Source organism: Rhinoraja longicauda, chromosome 8, assembly GCF_053455715.1.
Source record: "Rhinoraja longicauda isolate Sanriku21f chromosome 8, sRhiLon1.1, whole genome shotgun sequence".
Taxonomy (NCBI): Eukaryota; Metazoa; Chordata; class Chondrichthyes; order Rajiformes; family Arhynchobatidae; genus Rhinoraja; species Rhinoraja longicauda.
The window spans coordinates 60,840,754-60,855,467 of NC_135960.1; the positions used below are offsets into that span (position 1 = coordinate 60,840,754).

General features: G+C 40.3%; 1 protein-coding gene across 2 annotated transcripts; it reads left to right on the forward strand.

The window, feature by feature from the left end:
* The first annotated feature begins 1,004 nt into the window (after positions 1–1,004).
* Positions 1,005–13,268, forward strand: asnsd1 (asparagine synthetase domain containing 1). Of its 2 annotated transcripts, none has more exons than XM_078404098.1 (6): positions 1,005–1,077; positions 2,515–2,568; positions 4,848–4,923; positions 8,202–9,764; positions 10,383–10,564; positions 11,841–13,268. In XM_078404098.1, exons 4-6 carry the CDS (start codon positions 8,325–8,327, stop codon positions 12,094–12,096), a joined length of 1,878 nt encoding a protein of 625 aa, XP_078260224.1. In that variant the 5' UTR covers positions 1,005–1,077; positions 2,515–2,568; positions 4,848–4,923; positions 8,202–8,324; the 3' UTR covers positions 12,097–13,268. The 2 variants fall into 2 exon arrangements, with proteins under 2 accessions (XP_078260224.1, XP_078260225.1); XM_078404099.1 differs by having other exon boundaries at positions 4,848–4,911.
* Positions 13,269–14,714: the final 1,446 nt, after the last annotated feature.

Here is a 14,714-nt window from a genome sequence, read left to right on the forward strand (position 1 = left end):
CCGGACGGTGAAATGTCCGCGACCCAAGCCCCGCGATCCGGGGCGGGCGAACCCGCTGCCGCTGCCGGAGCTCCCGATGTCGGCATCCACGCGGCCCGAGCCTAAGGCAAGTCGCAGCCGCTCCCGCAGCATCCGAGGACGGCCGGCTCCGGTGATGGTAAGTCCGATCCGCGGGCTCTGCGAACCAGAGCCCTGGAGGCAGCCAGCTCCAGGAGTTGGGCCGATGGTAGGCCGCAGCAGGAACGGAGACACGGCCCAGAAAACAAAGGTCGGGTCTCCATTCGGAAGGGACACCTATTTACAATTTTACAGTTCCCCCCCTCCCCCCCACATACACACATAGTACACAAACACAAAAACACCACATCACAACTACAATTAAGACAAAAAAACAACAAAAACACAAAGACAAATGGACCGCAGGTAAGCCGCAACTGCTATGGCAGCGCCGCCATTTTGATACCTTTGATTACCTTAAGGATAGCGGAGTCAGGGGGTATGAACCCAAAGTTAGAATTTTATTGATCTATCTGGGACATATGACAATAAAACCCTCTTGACTCTTGAACTTGGTCATTTGCCTTGACTGTGCTGGATATTCCTGCTTCATTGCAACATTGTAATGACTCCACCGGTGTAATGTAAGAAAATAACTGCAGATGCTGGTACAAATCAATAGACAATAGGTGCAGGAGGAGGCCATTCGGCCCGTCGAGCCAGCACCGCCATTCAATGTGATCATGGCTGATCATTCTCAATCAGTACCCCGTTCCTGCCTTCTCCCCATACCCCCTGACTCCGCTATCCTTAAGGTAATCGAAGGTATTTATTCACAAAATGCTGGAGTAACTCAGCAGGTCAGGCAGCATCTCAGGAGAGAAGGAATTGCTTCTCTCCTGAGATGCTGCCTGACCCACCGGTGTAATGACTCCTCCCGTCCTGCTGACCGCCGAGGGCGCTGCCGTCGCCCACATCGCCGCCACTGCGCATGCTCACGGTGGGTCCGGGCGTCACCACGTGGTGTGTGCAGGAGACGAGCGAATGGAGACGTCCAGGAAGGAAGCGTTGAGCAGGCAGGTATGGTTATCATCCATGCAACCCAGCCAGCATAACTCAAGGCCCAGGCCCAGCAGTCGCTGGTGGTTGCAAGGATGCAAACTGCTTTATATCTCACTATCAAAAAAAAAAAAGTGCAATGCTCCAAATCTAAAATAAACCCATAAAATGCTGGAAACACTCAAAAGGTCATGCAGCATCTGTGACTGGAGAAAGATGCAGGGTTAATGCTTCAGATGGGAGGCCTGTTTTTAAAAAAATAATGTGTGGGAAGGAACTGCAGATGATGGTTTACATCAAAGATAGACACAAAATGCTGGAGTAACTCAGCAGGTCAGACAAAATGCTGACCCACTGAGTTACTCCAGCATTTGATGTCTGATTTAAAAAAAAATCTGGATCTATAATCAGGATCAATTCCTCGGATTTAGGTGATGATATCGATATTCATGTTTCAAATATTGATACACAAGGGACTGCAGCTGCTAGAATTTGAAGCAATAAACAATCTGCTGCAGAAACTCATCAAGTGTTGGAGTTATTTCTTGGCAGGTCAGGCAGCATCTCTGGAGGACATGAATAGGTGAGGTTTTGAGTTGGGATCCTATTTCAGAAGATGGGTATTCCATGTGAGACGTTAGACCTGTTTTGAAAGAAAGGATCCGAAACATTGCAGATGCATGATCTCCATGTGCTTTGCCTGACCTGCTCTGTTCCTCCAGCAATTTGACTTTTATGCAAGATTCTGGCAGCTGCAGTTCATTGTCCATTTTAATAGTGGTGAAACTCAGTGGGTTGAGCAGCATCTGTGGGGTGGTGGTTTGAGGTTTAAAGGAGTTGTTGATGTTCAGGTTGAAGCCCTGTATCAGGACTGTTTGAAATAGTTCTGGTTGTGCATTTAATTCAACAAACCTTGTGGCTCAGTTGTTGCATGTTTTAAGCACAGAATGCTGCTGCTTCTTACATAACAGTTTTAGTAGAGATTTGTGGAATTCTCTGCCTCAGAAGGCAGTGGAGGCCAATTCACTGGATGCATTCAAAAGAGAGTTAGATAGGGCGAGTGGAATCAAGGGATATGGGGAGAAGGCAGGAACGGGGTACTGATTGTGGATGATCAGCCATGATCATATTGAATGGTGGTGCTGGCTCAAAGGGCCAAATGGCCTACTCCTGCACCTACTCCTGCACCTATTTTCTATGTGTCTATGTAATATCACAACATTTTCTTGGGCAGTTTGCTGGTGAATTTGCAAATAAAATTTAATATTGAGCAATGCAAGTTAAAATTTAAGATAAAAAAATCCAAGAGCTTGGTCAGTGATTTTTTTTTTTAAGGAATGCCTAAAGCAAGAAAGGCACAAGTAGAGGAAATTTGGGATGCTAAACTACCACAGACAAACAACTGAAATGCTTTGTTCCCATTGCCATTCAATGTACTATGTAATTTTGTTTTCATAGATAAAAGAACAAATTATTCTCATTGATGAACTCACCAATCTGAAGAAAAATCGGGTAAGTTAATGAAATAAATCTTAGGTTAAAGTTCTTTAAAATTAAATTCTGTCACAACCACGATGATACTCTATAATGCTAAGAAAATGTTATAAATTGAAGGTGCTGCTCAGAAAGATGGTAAACAATATGAAAATTAGCAGTAGCTGAATTTAGAAGAGACACCAGGAAAATTCTCCAAACTATTAAATGTTTGGAATGATCTGATAATCCAGATGTATGATCATTGCATGGTCTTTGCTGAGAACAATTATTCAGTCCTTTGGCTTCAGACAAGAAAAAAATCAGATTAAATTTCAAAAGATTGTTTGTTTATATCAGTGTAACGTTTGCAGGGCTCTGAAAAAAAAAATGATTGTCATGTTCTATGGTACACATTGCCAAAGGTTAAATAATACATTTCAGAACTGTACATAGCCATAGATGGTTAGAATTTTAAGGGCTTTGGAGGGAAAATAAGTAAATTCATCTGATTTTTGTATAGCGGGTAAACTGGCATAAGGAGCTGATAGATGAATCTTGTATTCAGCATTGTTGCCAAAAGTGTGTCCTCCTGACATATTCGACACTTAAAGCAGAGTGTTCTATAAATTTACTTTATACTCTTGCAAGTCTTCCAAAGATGTGGCACAGGAATTATTGGGTAAACGGTTGCTTTTGTGCAGTTTCATGAAACTCCTATAACCTGTGACTCCTGAAGGGCATCGACTTTATCCCCAAATTTTCTTTTTTATTCACTTTTTAATAATTGCTGGCAACACCAACAATTATTACCCTTGGTAGTTTTTGCGAGCCAGGTTTCTTGAGCCATTAGCAATCATTTGCAATGCATTTATTGGACTGTTCCAGGGTTTTGACCCAAATGGTTGTGATGATTTAGAGGGAATCTCAGGTGGATGATGCTCCTTTGTGCTTGCTGAGCTTGCCCATCCTGCTGCTAGAAGCTGCAACATTTCTGAGGCACATGGGAGTTGCAAGATGCAAGGACTTTGCATCTTGTAAATAAATGGGAGAGGCTGCAGCCACAGTGTACAATTATTGTTGATAAAGAATGAATGCAAGTAATGAAAAAGATTGTAGCCCATCTCCCTCCTTGTATATGCTTTGACTTTCCGTAAGATCCTGGCTAATCTTTTACCTCAGCACCACTTTCATCCTCTGCTAATCCCTTGATTCCCAGAAGTTTAATAGTGTTTTGAATGTTATCTTGAACCTCTGCCTTTTTTTTGGTAATGTTAATTTTGTGATTTGCATACAAGGACATTAGGGTCCCTCCAAAGATGAACACCTTCAATTTTTTCTTCCTTTAAAAATACTTTTCATTTCTAATTTTTCTGATTGACTGGGTTTCTCCACATTACATTGCTTCTACTGCATTTGTTTATACCCCCATGATGGCTTTTTACATGCAACTTGCATTTCACCCTATGACTTCTATGCATCATCTGCAAACTTGTTGCAAAATTCAACTGCATTTTCTTTTTACCTTTCGTTCCCTCTTCTGACTCTAAATGAAGGTATGCTCTTGCATTTTTGCACCATCCTTTGCTGATGGGCTCTGGTTGACTTTATCCATTTTCTTCCCTGTGCTATAGATTTGTCCTCTTTCTTTAACTTTCTAAATTTCCCTTCAGCAGTATCTGCATTTTGCCCACCTTATACTAAAGCCGTAAGGACGTTGAATAATGTGCTCATCAAGCGACTTAGTTCTGGGTAGTTTTCAGTTTCTTGTGCCTTTATGGAGCTGCACTCTTGCAAGCAAACAGAGGGAACCTCATCACATCTATGCCTTATGGATAGTAGAGAGAATTTAGGTGTCAGGAAGTTGGTTACTCTGTGGAATACCCGACGTCGGAATATTTCTTGTCACGGTGTAGATTCTGTTCAAAGATAACCCCCAGGAATTTGTGTATCCCAAGCCTTGAATGCCAAATGCAGGTGATTAAACTGTCATATTAGAGATGATTATTGCATGGCTCATGTTGTTCAACTGTTTCTTGTCACTTATCAGACCAAAGTCTTGCTGCATGCAAGGTCAGATTCTAATCCAGTGAGATGCAAATAGAATTGAACATCCCTAGTTTATTGAATATCCCATGTGAAAATGCAGTGGAATTTCCTTCAGACATGGTGGGGGAGGATTTCATAATAAACTTGATTTTCTATTATTTAAATAAAGTTCTTTAAAAGGCCAGCTACTTACATAAAACAAAATGCCTGTTTTTCAAAAGTAAAACTGAATCATTTTGTTTTGATAATTGTTACCCATTCTTTTTCAGGAAGTGTATAAGAGGCAGCGCAATAGCAATATATTATTCGTAGCAAATCGATCACAGACTCTGAGTGAGTGTAAATGTAAGTTATTTTGAGGATGCTTCGTAAAATGGGGTGGGTGAAGGTGGTGAACAAATTACAATGGTGAAAAATCTGAATTTTGTTTTTTACTTTTCCTTGATTTTTATATTGGTTAAAATCTATTAAGACTTGTGTAACATGCATTCCCTCTTCCACTTAAACTTTCATCCAAACTTTCAAAAATGAGTTTTCTGTTTGCTCAATTCCTTAACTCTCTTTCAGCCATCTTCAAGAATCTGCCAAGGGTGGAATAAAGTAATGTAATATCTTTGTTCCACATTCATCTGAGAAAAGCAAATACTTCTTCCTATTACTGTATGTAGTCTATGAAATTCAACATATTACTCAGTGGCACTGAATTATAATCTCAACAGGGTCTACATGTTAAATCTAGCAGGTTATAAATAATCCCATTTTCTACTGTCCCAAACTGCTTTGAAACCTATATAAATATAGCAATTCTATATTTATTCATTCTTCATTCTGAAAAGGGGTCTTGACCCGAAACGTCACCCATTCCCTCTCTCCCAGATCCTGCCTGACCTGCTGAGTTACTCCAGCATTTTGTGATACCTTCGATTTGTACCAGCATCTGCAGTTATTTTCTTACATAAATATAGCAAGCAGTTAATAACATTTTTCAGAAAATTAATGATCTGTTATAAATGTCTTAGAAATGGCTTGTATTCACTGGAATTTAGAAGGATGAGAGGGGATCATAGAAATATATAAAATTCTTAAAGGACTGGACAGGGCTAGATGCAGGAAAAATGTTCCCGATGTTGGGGGAGTCCTGAACCAGGGGTCACAGTTTAAGAATAAGGGGTAGGCACCCCTCCGAACCCTTCCGAACTTGGCGGAAAGTTTCCGCTTTCTTATTTCATTTCCGCCATTCCGATTTCGCCTCACATTTTTCCGTAAAACAGTCGGTAATTGCAATTTGTCAATTCGGCCGTTAGAGGTCGCTAGGGGTTCCGTGAGAAATCCCCCGCGCCCTGGAAGTCTCCCCAAAAATGGCACCCAGGCTGGGCAAGGCAGCCAATCTCGACCTCGTCGGGACTTCCATGGCCGATCGGTGGGTTGAATTTTCAACCTGCGGCCGGGGCTTTGGAACTCCAGCCCAGCTGGAGCCAGCACATCTATCCCCATAGCCGACTTCCTTGGCCAGCTGGATAAACCAGCAAAGCTCTGGAACCAAGAGTGCCAGAAAATCAGTGGTGGAACTGTAATGAGTAAATATTAAATTTGTGCAAAATTATATAACTATATTAATTAATTAAGACGGGGTTAAAATATAAAACACAGCAGAAAAGCTAATCACCACCTTTTTGGCCTGATTATCAATTAATGTGCGAATTTACTTCAACAAGTATTTCCGTATGCTTAGTCGAGATGCATTTATCAATTCTTTCTTCATAACTTAGTGATATATTTTATGACCATTCTTTTATTCAATACCAAGAGAATTGGGATGTGTAAGGTAAAAGCAAAATAGAAAAAAACAAAACAAAGCAATTTTTTCTTTGTGTTACTAAAAGTATCTCTGTTCAATAACCTTTCTATAAACAGCAGAATATACTCATGACAGCCCTGACTTTCTACATGTAGTCCAAGAACTACAGACTGTTGGAAATAATAGTCGTTTTTCACACATGAATGTAGTGCAACGGGTATGCGCATTTGGCGTGCATTCTTTTTTTTGCAAATGTTGCATTACATGCCATATTATGTAAAATTCTGACTTTTGGACATCAAAATTATGAATTTGTAAAATCAAATGTTGGGAGATCTGGGTAGGCCATGTAGAACTGAGATTTTTCACCCAGAGCATTGGGAATCTGTGGAATTCTCTGCCACAGAAGGCTCTGGAGGCCAATTCACTAGGTGTTTTCAAGGGAGAGTTAGATTTAGCTCTATGGGCTAATGGAATCAAGGGATATGGGGAAAAGCAAGAACGGGGAACTGATTTTAGATGATCAGCCATGATCATATTGAATGGCGGTGCTGGCTTGAAGGGCCGAATGGCCTACTCTTGCAGCTATTTTTTTCTAAATTATATTGGACACAAAAGGTGTTTAAATATCTAAATCTGTTGAACAAGCTGAGTAATCACTAAAATATTTTTTTCCTATTCACATTAATGTGTTTATATTTTTGATTATAATGCTCTCCTCGTGATTTGGTGTTGAATTTATTTATTATTCTTCAAGCTTTGGTGCAAGTCTTTTGCCTGTGAAAATTATTGCCTATTTTTTTGTGTGAATCATAAATTTAATAAGATGGTAGTTTCTATTTTCTCAAACTTTTTGTAAACTGCGGATTTCCTTATAAAATAATTATGTAGTTTAAATCAATTTGATATTACTTTGCATTAAATTTTCTGTTAAAGCGATAGTTGTTATACTGTAAAAAAGACACAGTTCTGGAGAAACCCGATGGGTCACGCAGCATTCCTTGAGAACATGGATAGGTGACGTTTCGGGTTGGGACCCTTCAGACTGATTGTAGCAGGGGGTGGGAAAGAAAGCTGGAATAGAGGAAGAGCAGGACAAAGCGTGGCAGGTAATAGGTGTAGACAGGTGGGGGGGGAAGGGGTTAATAGGGGGATTGTTGGACAAAGGCCAGAGATGAAAAAATAAGATGTGAGACAAAAGGATGTTAAGATTTGTGAAGCTAGAGGAAGGAATGTAGGGGGGGGGGGGAGAGAAATAGGTGCAAGTCCAGTTGGGGCACGGGTGAGGAGAAAGGGTATGTGTGGATGAGAAAGGGCGGGAGGTGGGGGGTGTTCTTCGAGGTTATCTGAAATTGGAGACATTCAATGTTCATACAGTTGGGTTGTAAGCTACTGAACGAAAATATGAGGTACTGTTCCTCCAGTTTGCGCGTGGCCTCATTCCGGCAGTGGAGGAGGCCAAGGACAGAAAGGTCAGTCTGTAAATGGGAGTTAAAGTGGTTAGCAACCGAGAGATAGAAACATAGAAAATTGGTGCAGGAGGAGGCCATTCGGCCCTTCGAGCCAGCACCACCATTTATTGTGATCATGGCTGATCGTCCCCAATCAATAACCCCGTGCCTGCCTTCTACCCATATCCCTTGAATCCACTAGGCCCTGGAGCTTTATCTAACACTCTCTTAAATCCATCCAGTGATTTGGCTAGAGATCTGGTAGGCCTTGGCGGACCAAATGAAAGAGTTTGGGGAAATGTGTACTGTATTGCTTTGCGATAAAAGGTTAGATGTACTCTCCAAAGAATCTAAATAACAGTGACATTTTACAGGTTCCCTTGATGAAATGAAAAAAGAATACCAGGAACTGGAAAATGCTGAGAAAGTGAAGAAGTGATCAAAACAGTGTCACAATATATGCTATTGATTGATATCGATGAATTAAAAAACACAAAATGTGTGGAATTTGTTGTATGTTAGTTTTAGCCCCTCAAGATGTTCCTGTTATTTTGGGAGAGGAAGTGCTCAAAAGCCTTCAACGGAGAGGTCCTGACTGCAGTCAACAATTATCCAGAGTGGTGCCTGAGCTGGGCTATAATTGTTGCTTTTCCGGTCACGTGCTGCATATGAGAGGATGCCTGAATCCACAGCCCATGCAAGATGCTCAGGGAAATCTCCTCCTTTGGAATGGGGAGGTGTTTGGAGGTATTGAAATTAAACCCGAAGATAATGACACTCTGGTTATCCTTCAGCATTTGTCTTCATGTGACAACGAAGAAGCCATTCTGTCTGTCTTTTCATCTATTCGAGGACCATGGACTTTTATATACTACCAACCATCCACTCACTGCTTGTGGTTTGGCAGAGACTATTTTGGACGGCGGAGTTTATTATGGCAGTTTAACAATCCCTGCCTTACCCTTGTGTCAGTGAGTGCTTCTCTCTCAACTTGTGCAAGTGTTCCTTGGCATGAGGTGCCAGCATGTGGACTTTATAAAATTGACCTACAGAAACAACCCAATGCCAGCTCGCTGGCAATAGCATGGTATCCATGGAAACATGTATCAAATGAATATGACTCAGCTTCTCACCTGGAAGCTCAGTTCACTGAAGAACCTCCTAATTCTGTTTCTGTGCTTTTGAATGAATCTAAGCTTTCCCCCACAGCCCCCATCACTCCTATGAATTGCAGTATTCCAGATCCAGGTACAGATAATAAGTATTCTCCAACAAATCTAACAAATATTGACATGTATCTTTCAGATCAACACAGGAAAAAAATAGTCCATCAATTTATTGATGTTTTAAGTGAGTCTGTTAGACGACGAGTGCTTTTTTTACAAAGAAACCAAAATCCATCTGATTTTGTAGCTCGTGCAATGGATTCTGATAAAGCAAAAATAGCCATTCTTTTTTCTGGGGGTGTTGATTCTATGGTTCTGTCTGCCTTGGCTGACCGTCATGTTCCACCAGATGAATCTATTGACCTACTGAATGTAGCCTTTGAGCAGCGGGAGAGGAAAATGCAGAAGATCTCAAAGAAAAAGCAGAAGCAAAGCAATACTTCTGGTGCATCAGAAGAGGAGACGTCAAAGAATGACAGTGGTGGTATTGAAGAGAGGACTGCTTTTAACGTGCCTGACCGAATCACTGGCCGGTCAGGTTTAAAAGAACTGCAAGTTATAAATCCTTCCAGATGTTGGAATTTTATAGAAATCAATGTCACATTAGAGGAACTGAAAGAAATGAGACAACACCGGATTAGTCATTTGGTACAACCTCTAGACACTGTTTTAGACGACAGCATTGGCTGTGCAGTGTGGTTTGCTGCAAGAGGTATTGGTATCAATACCAGTAATGGAGACAGAACACAGCCCTACATCAGTACTGCGAAGGTAAGCTGTTATACTATCTTGGCACTGGACTGGCAGGTTTTTTGTTTGTTATTCCAATTACTCCAACATTTTTTAATTTGCTTGGATGTTACATAGTTGTATCATAGTGCGGCACGGTGGCGCAGCGGTAGAGTTGCTGCTTTACAGTGAATGCAGCGCCGGAGACTCGGGTTCGATCCTGACTACGGGCGCCGTCTACGGAGTTTGTACGTTCTCCCCGTGACCTGTGTGGGTTTTCTCCGAGATCTTCTGTTTCCTCCCACACTCCAAAGACGTACAGGTATGTAGGTTAATTGACTGGGTAAATGTACAAATTGTCCCTGGTGTGTGTAGGATAGTGTTAATGTGCGGGGATCGCTGGGCGGCGCGGACTCGGTAGGCCGAAGGGCCTGTTTCTGCGCTGTATCTCTAAATATAAATAAATAAATAGCGCTTCAGCAAACCTGGTGTATTAATAGGAGCATAGGAATCAGTGACCCCACTGAGCTGGATGCTAAACCATCAGGGTTTCAAAACAATTGGAGTGTGGAGTTTGCTTTATGAATGGGCTGTGTTGTGAATTTTCATTTATCAGATGGTAGATTAGGGAATAAAAGCTGTATAACTGTTTACTTTCAGGTAGTGCTCACTGGGATCGGCGCCGATGAACAACTTGCAGGTTATTCCCGTCACCGCGTACGCTACAAAATGTCAGGTTTTGAAGGCCTGGTCAAAGAACTGGAGATGGAACTTGGCCGCATCTCCTCGCGTAACCTTGGAAGAGATGACAGAGTCATTGGGGATCACGGGAAAGAAGCAAGGTGAGTTTTTTCCAACTTTCCATAATCTGGAGACGCTCAAATGAGGCAACGTCTGTGAAAAGAGAACCAGTTCAGGTTGGTTCGTCAGGCTGGGAAAGAGAAAGCAAGTTAGTTTTGAGCTGCAGGTAAATTGGAGGGAGGATGGGCATGAATATCACAGAATATTTATGACCGGGTGAGGACTGGGTTGTAAAGGAGATGGGATGTGTCAACCTCTGGTTAAAGGGGTAGATGGGCAGTGGTAATGCAAACAAAGAAGCTTAATATTTGCAGATAGCTGGGCTATAGGACATGCATGGCAAGTCATGTTTGAGCTATTGGAGAGGGAGAAATGGAGCCAATATCTCACAACAGTGATTTACAGCAGAAATGGCCAGTTCTGATGCAAACAAAAAGTTGGAAATCAAAGAAAACCGCAGATGCTAGAAATCTGAAATTGTTTGAAGCTGGACAAATCAATAAGTCCAGAAGACTACTGCATGCCCTTACAGAAGACAAGTTGCTATTCCTCACACTTGCATTAGGCCTTGTGCAGTGATAGACCACTTTCATTCTCCATCCCTCTCCCAATCTGGTTTATCTGAGTACTCGGAATTTTCACCACTTTTAGAGTCATAGAGTGATACAGTGTGGAAACAGGCCCTTCGGCCCAACTTGCCCACACCGGCCAACATGTCCCAGCTACACTAGTCCCACCTGTCCGCCTTTGGTGCATATCCCTCCAAACCTGTCCTATCCATGCACCTGTCTAACTGTTTCTTAAATGTTGGGATAGTCCCTGCCTCAACAACCTCCTCTGGCAGCTTGTTCCATACACCCACCACCCTTTGTGTGAAAAGGTTACCCCTCAGATTCCTATTAAATCTTTTCCCCTTCACCTTAAACCTACATCCTCTGGTCCTCGATTCACCTACTCTGGGCAAGAGACTATGTGTGTCTACCCGATCTATTCCTCTCATGGTCTTATACACCTCAATAATCTCATCCTCCTGCGCTCCAAGGAATAGAGTCCCAGCCTACTCAATCTTTCCCTATAGCTCACATCCTCTAATCCTGGCAACATTTTCTACTCGAGTACTAAATTAATTCAAGTTGTCAGTACATAATGTAGTCAAATAAAATGACAGGCCTTTGTTGGAACCAGTGATATTTCATATTGAACAATGGCCCGGGTAGGCAAAGGGAAAAATTGTAAAAGTAACGTGACCAGGAAATTCTATATATAACCATATGAATAAAAATGCATTAAAATTATTTTATGTTTGTATCATTTCAGGTTTCCATTTTTGGATGAAACAGTTGTTTCTTTTCTAAACTCGCTTCCTGTATGGGAAAAAGCAGATTTGACTCTAGCCCGTGGGATTGGCGAGAAGCTGCTTCTACGGGTAGCTGCAAAAGAACTGGGTCTGTCTGCATCTGCTGTTCTCCCAAAGAGAGCAATACAGTTTGGGTCTAGAATAGCAAAGATGGAAAATCATAAAGAAAGGGCCTCTGATAAATGTAGCAGATTATTGCAAAACATGGTAGATTAATTGTCATTGTTATTTTTCTGTAAAGGTATCCAGGAAGGTAAAGAGCTATAATATTTGAAGCTGTTTGTTCCATTAATTCAAAATAATAATAAAAATGGAGAAGTTATATCAGTTATATAGATATATACATTTAAAATAATAGTTGCATATTCATGTTTTGTTTTCTTTCCCCACACAAGCAGCTAGAAAATACTAACTACTCCCTACAGCGGCTACTTCAAACCAATTTAGACAGAAATTACTTAAATATACTTTGAACAATTTTGTGACTACCAGGCACAATGATTAGTCTTGAATTTAACTGATAATGTAAGATCTATACCTTTATATTTATTTTCTGTAACGAGTTTTAATATTTGGTCAAGATACCTCAACATTTTGGTATCTCTATTATAAACAGGCAATGTTATCTTTTCACACTAACATCAGTTAACTATGTAACCCAGTTTCATATTTCCAAAGATTTAAAAAGAAATGGTACTTAAAATATTTACTGGAACACAATGAGTGCTGGGCAATGAAAGTAACATCAGCATTTACTGTTCAATTAATATGCCAAATAGTGTTAAAATACTGAGTTTATTTTACAGCTATCAACTGCATTGCTCGACAATATCAATACATGCAGAAGCTTACAAAATCAGCATGCATGAACTGTCGGTTCAGATTTTGCAGTAGTAATCATGGCAAAACCACCTGGTGTTTGCCATTGTTAAAATATGAAACTGATAAACATTGGTATGCCTGGTACAGGCATACTTTAATGCAGAAATACCAAAGTTGTTAGTAATCCAGCTCATCTTCATTGGCCACACTCTTTGCAGCTTTCATTGAAATTAGCTGAAATCAATAACATATTATTTGAATATAAGAAAATAACTGCAGATGCTGGTACAAATCTGAAGATGCTGGTACAGTCTGAAGAAGGGTCTCGACCCGAAAGATCACCCATTCCTTCTCTACCGAGATGCTGCCTGACCTGCTGAGTTACTCCAGCATTTTGTGAATAAACATATTATTTGAAGCTCCTTATGAACTAATGCCACTAACATATCTGAAAACTGTATCTTTAGTTAGATGAAGTCTGAGTTTTTTGTGGTATACCAATCCTTAACTGCTGTTTAGCAAACCATTGAACATTAAAAATGAATATTTTTGTGCATTGTAAATTTCCTGAATTGTTTCACATGGAATTTAGAATTAAAATATTTATTTTAGCTTCTTGGTGCAAGTCGCTATCTGTGTATCTGAAATTTCCTTTCTGATCTATGAGAATTATTTAATGATATGGGTTGCTCTGCCAGCTTAACATCACCACTACCACACCTTGGGTTTCAATAAACCTGAAACATGACAGCAACAGGCATCAGAGTAAAGGATGTTGTCGCCTCAATTTGCTAGATCTTTAAAGTTTTGTTTTGAGATTTGTGGCAAATGTTTGCGCTTTGCTATTGATTGTAACTTCTGCCCCGTAAAGATGAAATTGAGTAGTAAATCTGTGCAACAATTCATGCAGCATTTTCCCTTCCTTTGCCAGATTCATAGAATATAGTCCAGTACATTTGTAATGTAATAGTATTTCCACGAACCTATCACTAACATATTCAATGAAGGCCAACCTCTACCGTACAAGCTCTTAATCCATCTAAAATATGGAAGTGCTGAACAATGGAAATCTGTCTATATTTAATTTTATAATAAGGTAAATTATTGGGTAGGGTGCACAGTGATGCAACTGGTAGAACTGCAGCCTCACAGTCACAGAGACCTGGGTTAAATTCTGACCTTGGGTGCCGACTGTGGAGTTTGCACGTTTTCCTTGTGACTGCATGGTTTTCCTCTGTATCTTCTGGTTACTTCCCACATCCCAAAGATATGCAGGTTTATAGGTTAATGGCCTCTGTAAATTGCCCCAGGTGTGTCGGGAGTGGATGCGAAAGTGGGATAACGTAGAACTCGGCTGATCGATGGTCGGCATGGATTTGGTGGGCCGAAGGGCCTGTTTCCATGCTTTGACTGTAAACTTAAATACTGTATAAGAAAACTACTTCAATAATTGTGGCATTATGCCTAATAGTTTATAAAAATTATCTGTGTAGTTATCGTGTCAAAACCACATCATTAGCAATGTAGTGGCAGGTAGGAATTGCCAGCTCCTTCATGCTGTCATGAAAAGTATATCAATTATTTCAACAATATGGAATTTTGGAAATGAAAACAAATGACCTTTCATTTTCAAGTTATTTTGCTTCCATTAGTTTCTTTTAATTTCACATGGATGCTAAAAGGTAAGAAAGCAGACAGCATAAATATTGTATCATTTCATTTAATCTAAAAAAATTACATGAAACCTGGCACCTCCCAGGCTGGCACAAATATATTAAGCATCATTGCAAATTACTGTCATTATTGCAGTTCTCAATGTAATGATAAAGTACGTTTCATTTTAATAAAACAAAACTAGGAATTGTGAAGCAGAGATTTTAGATATTAAAAAATAGTTTAAATTATGTCGACATCTCAAATCTAGATTTTCCATTCAATTCCACTTAAAGAATTTGCAAATAAATATTCTGATTTTCATTTCAAGTTACTTTATAATGTAATCTGTTCTAAAA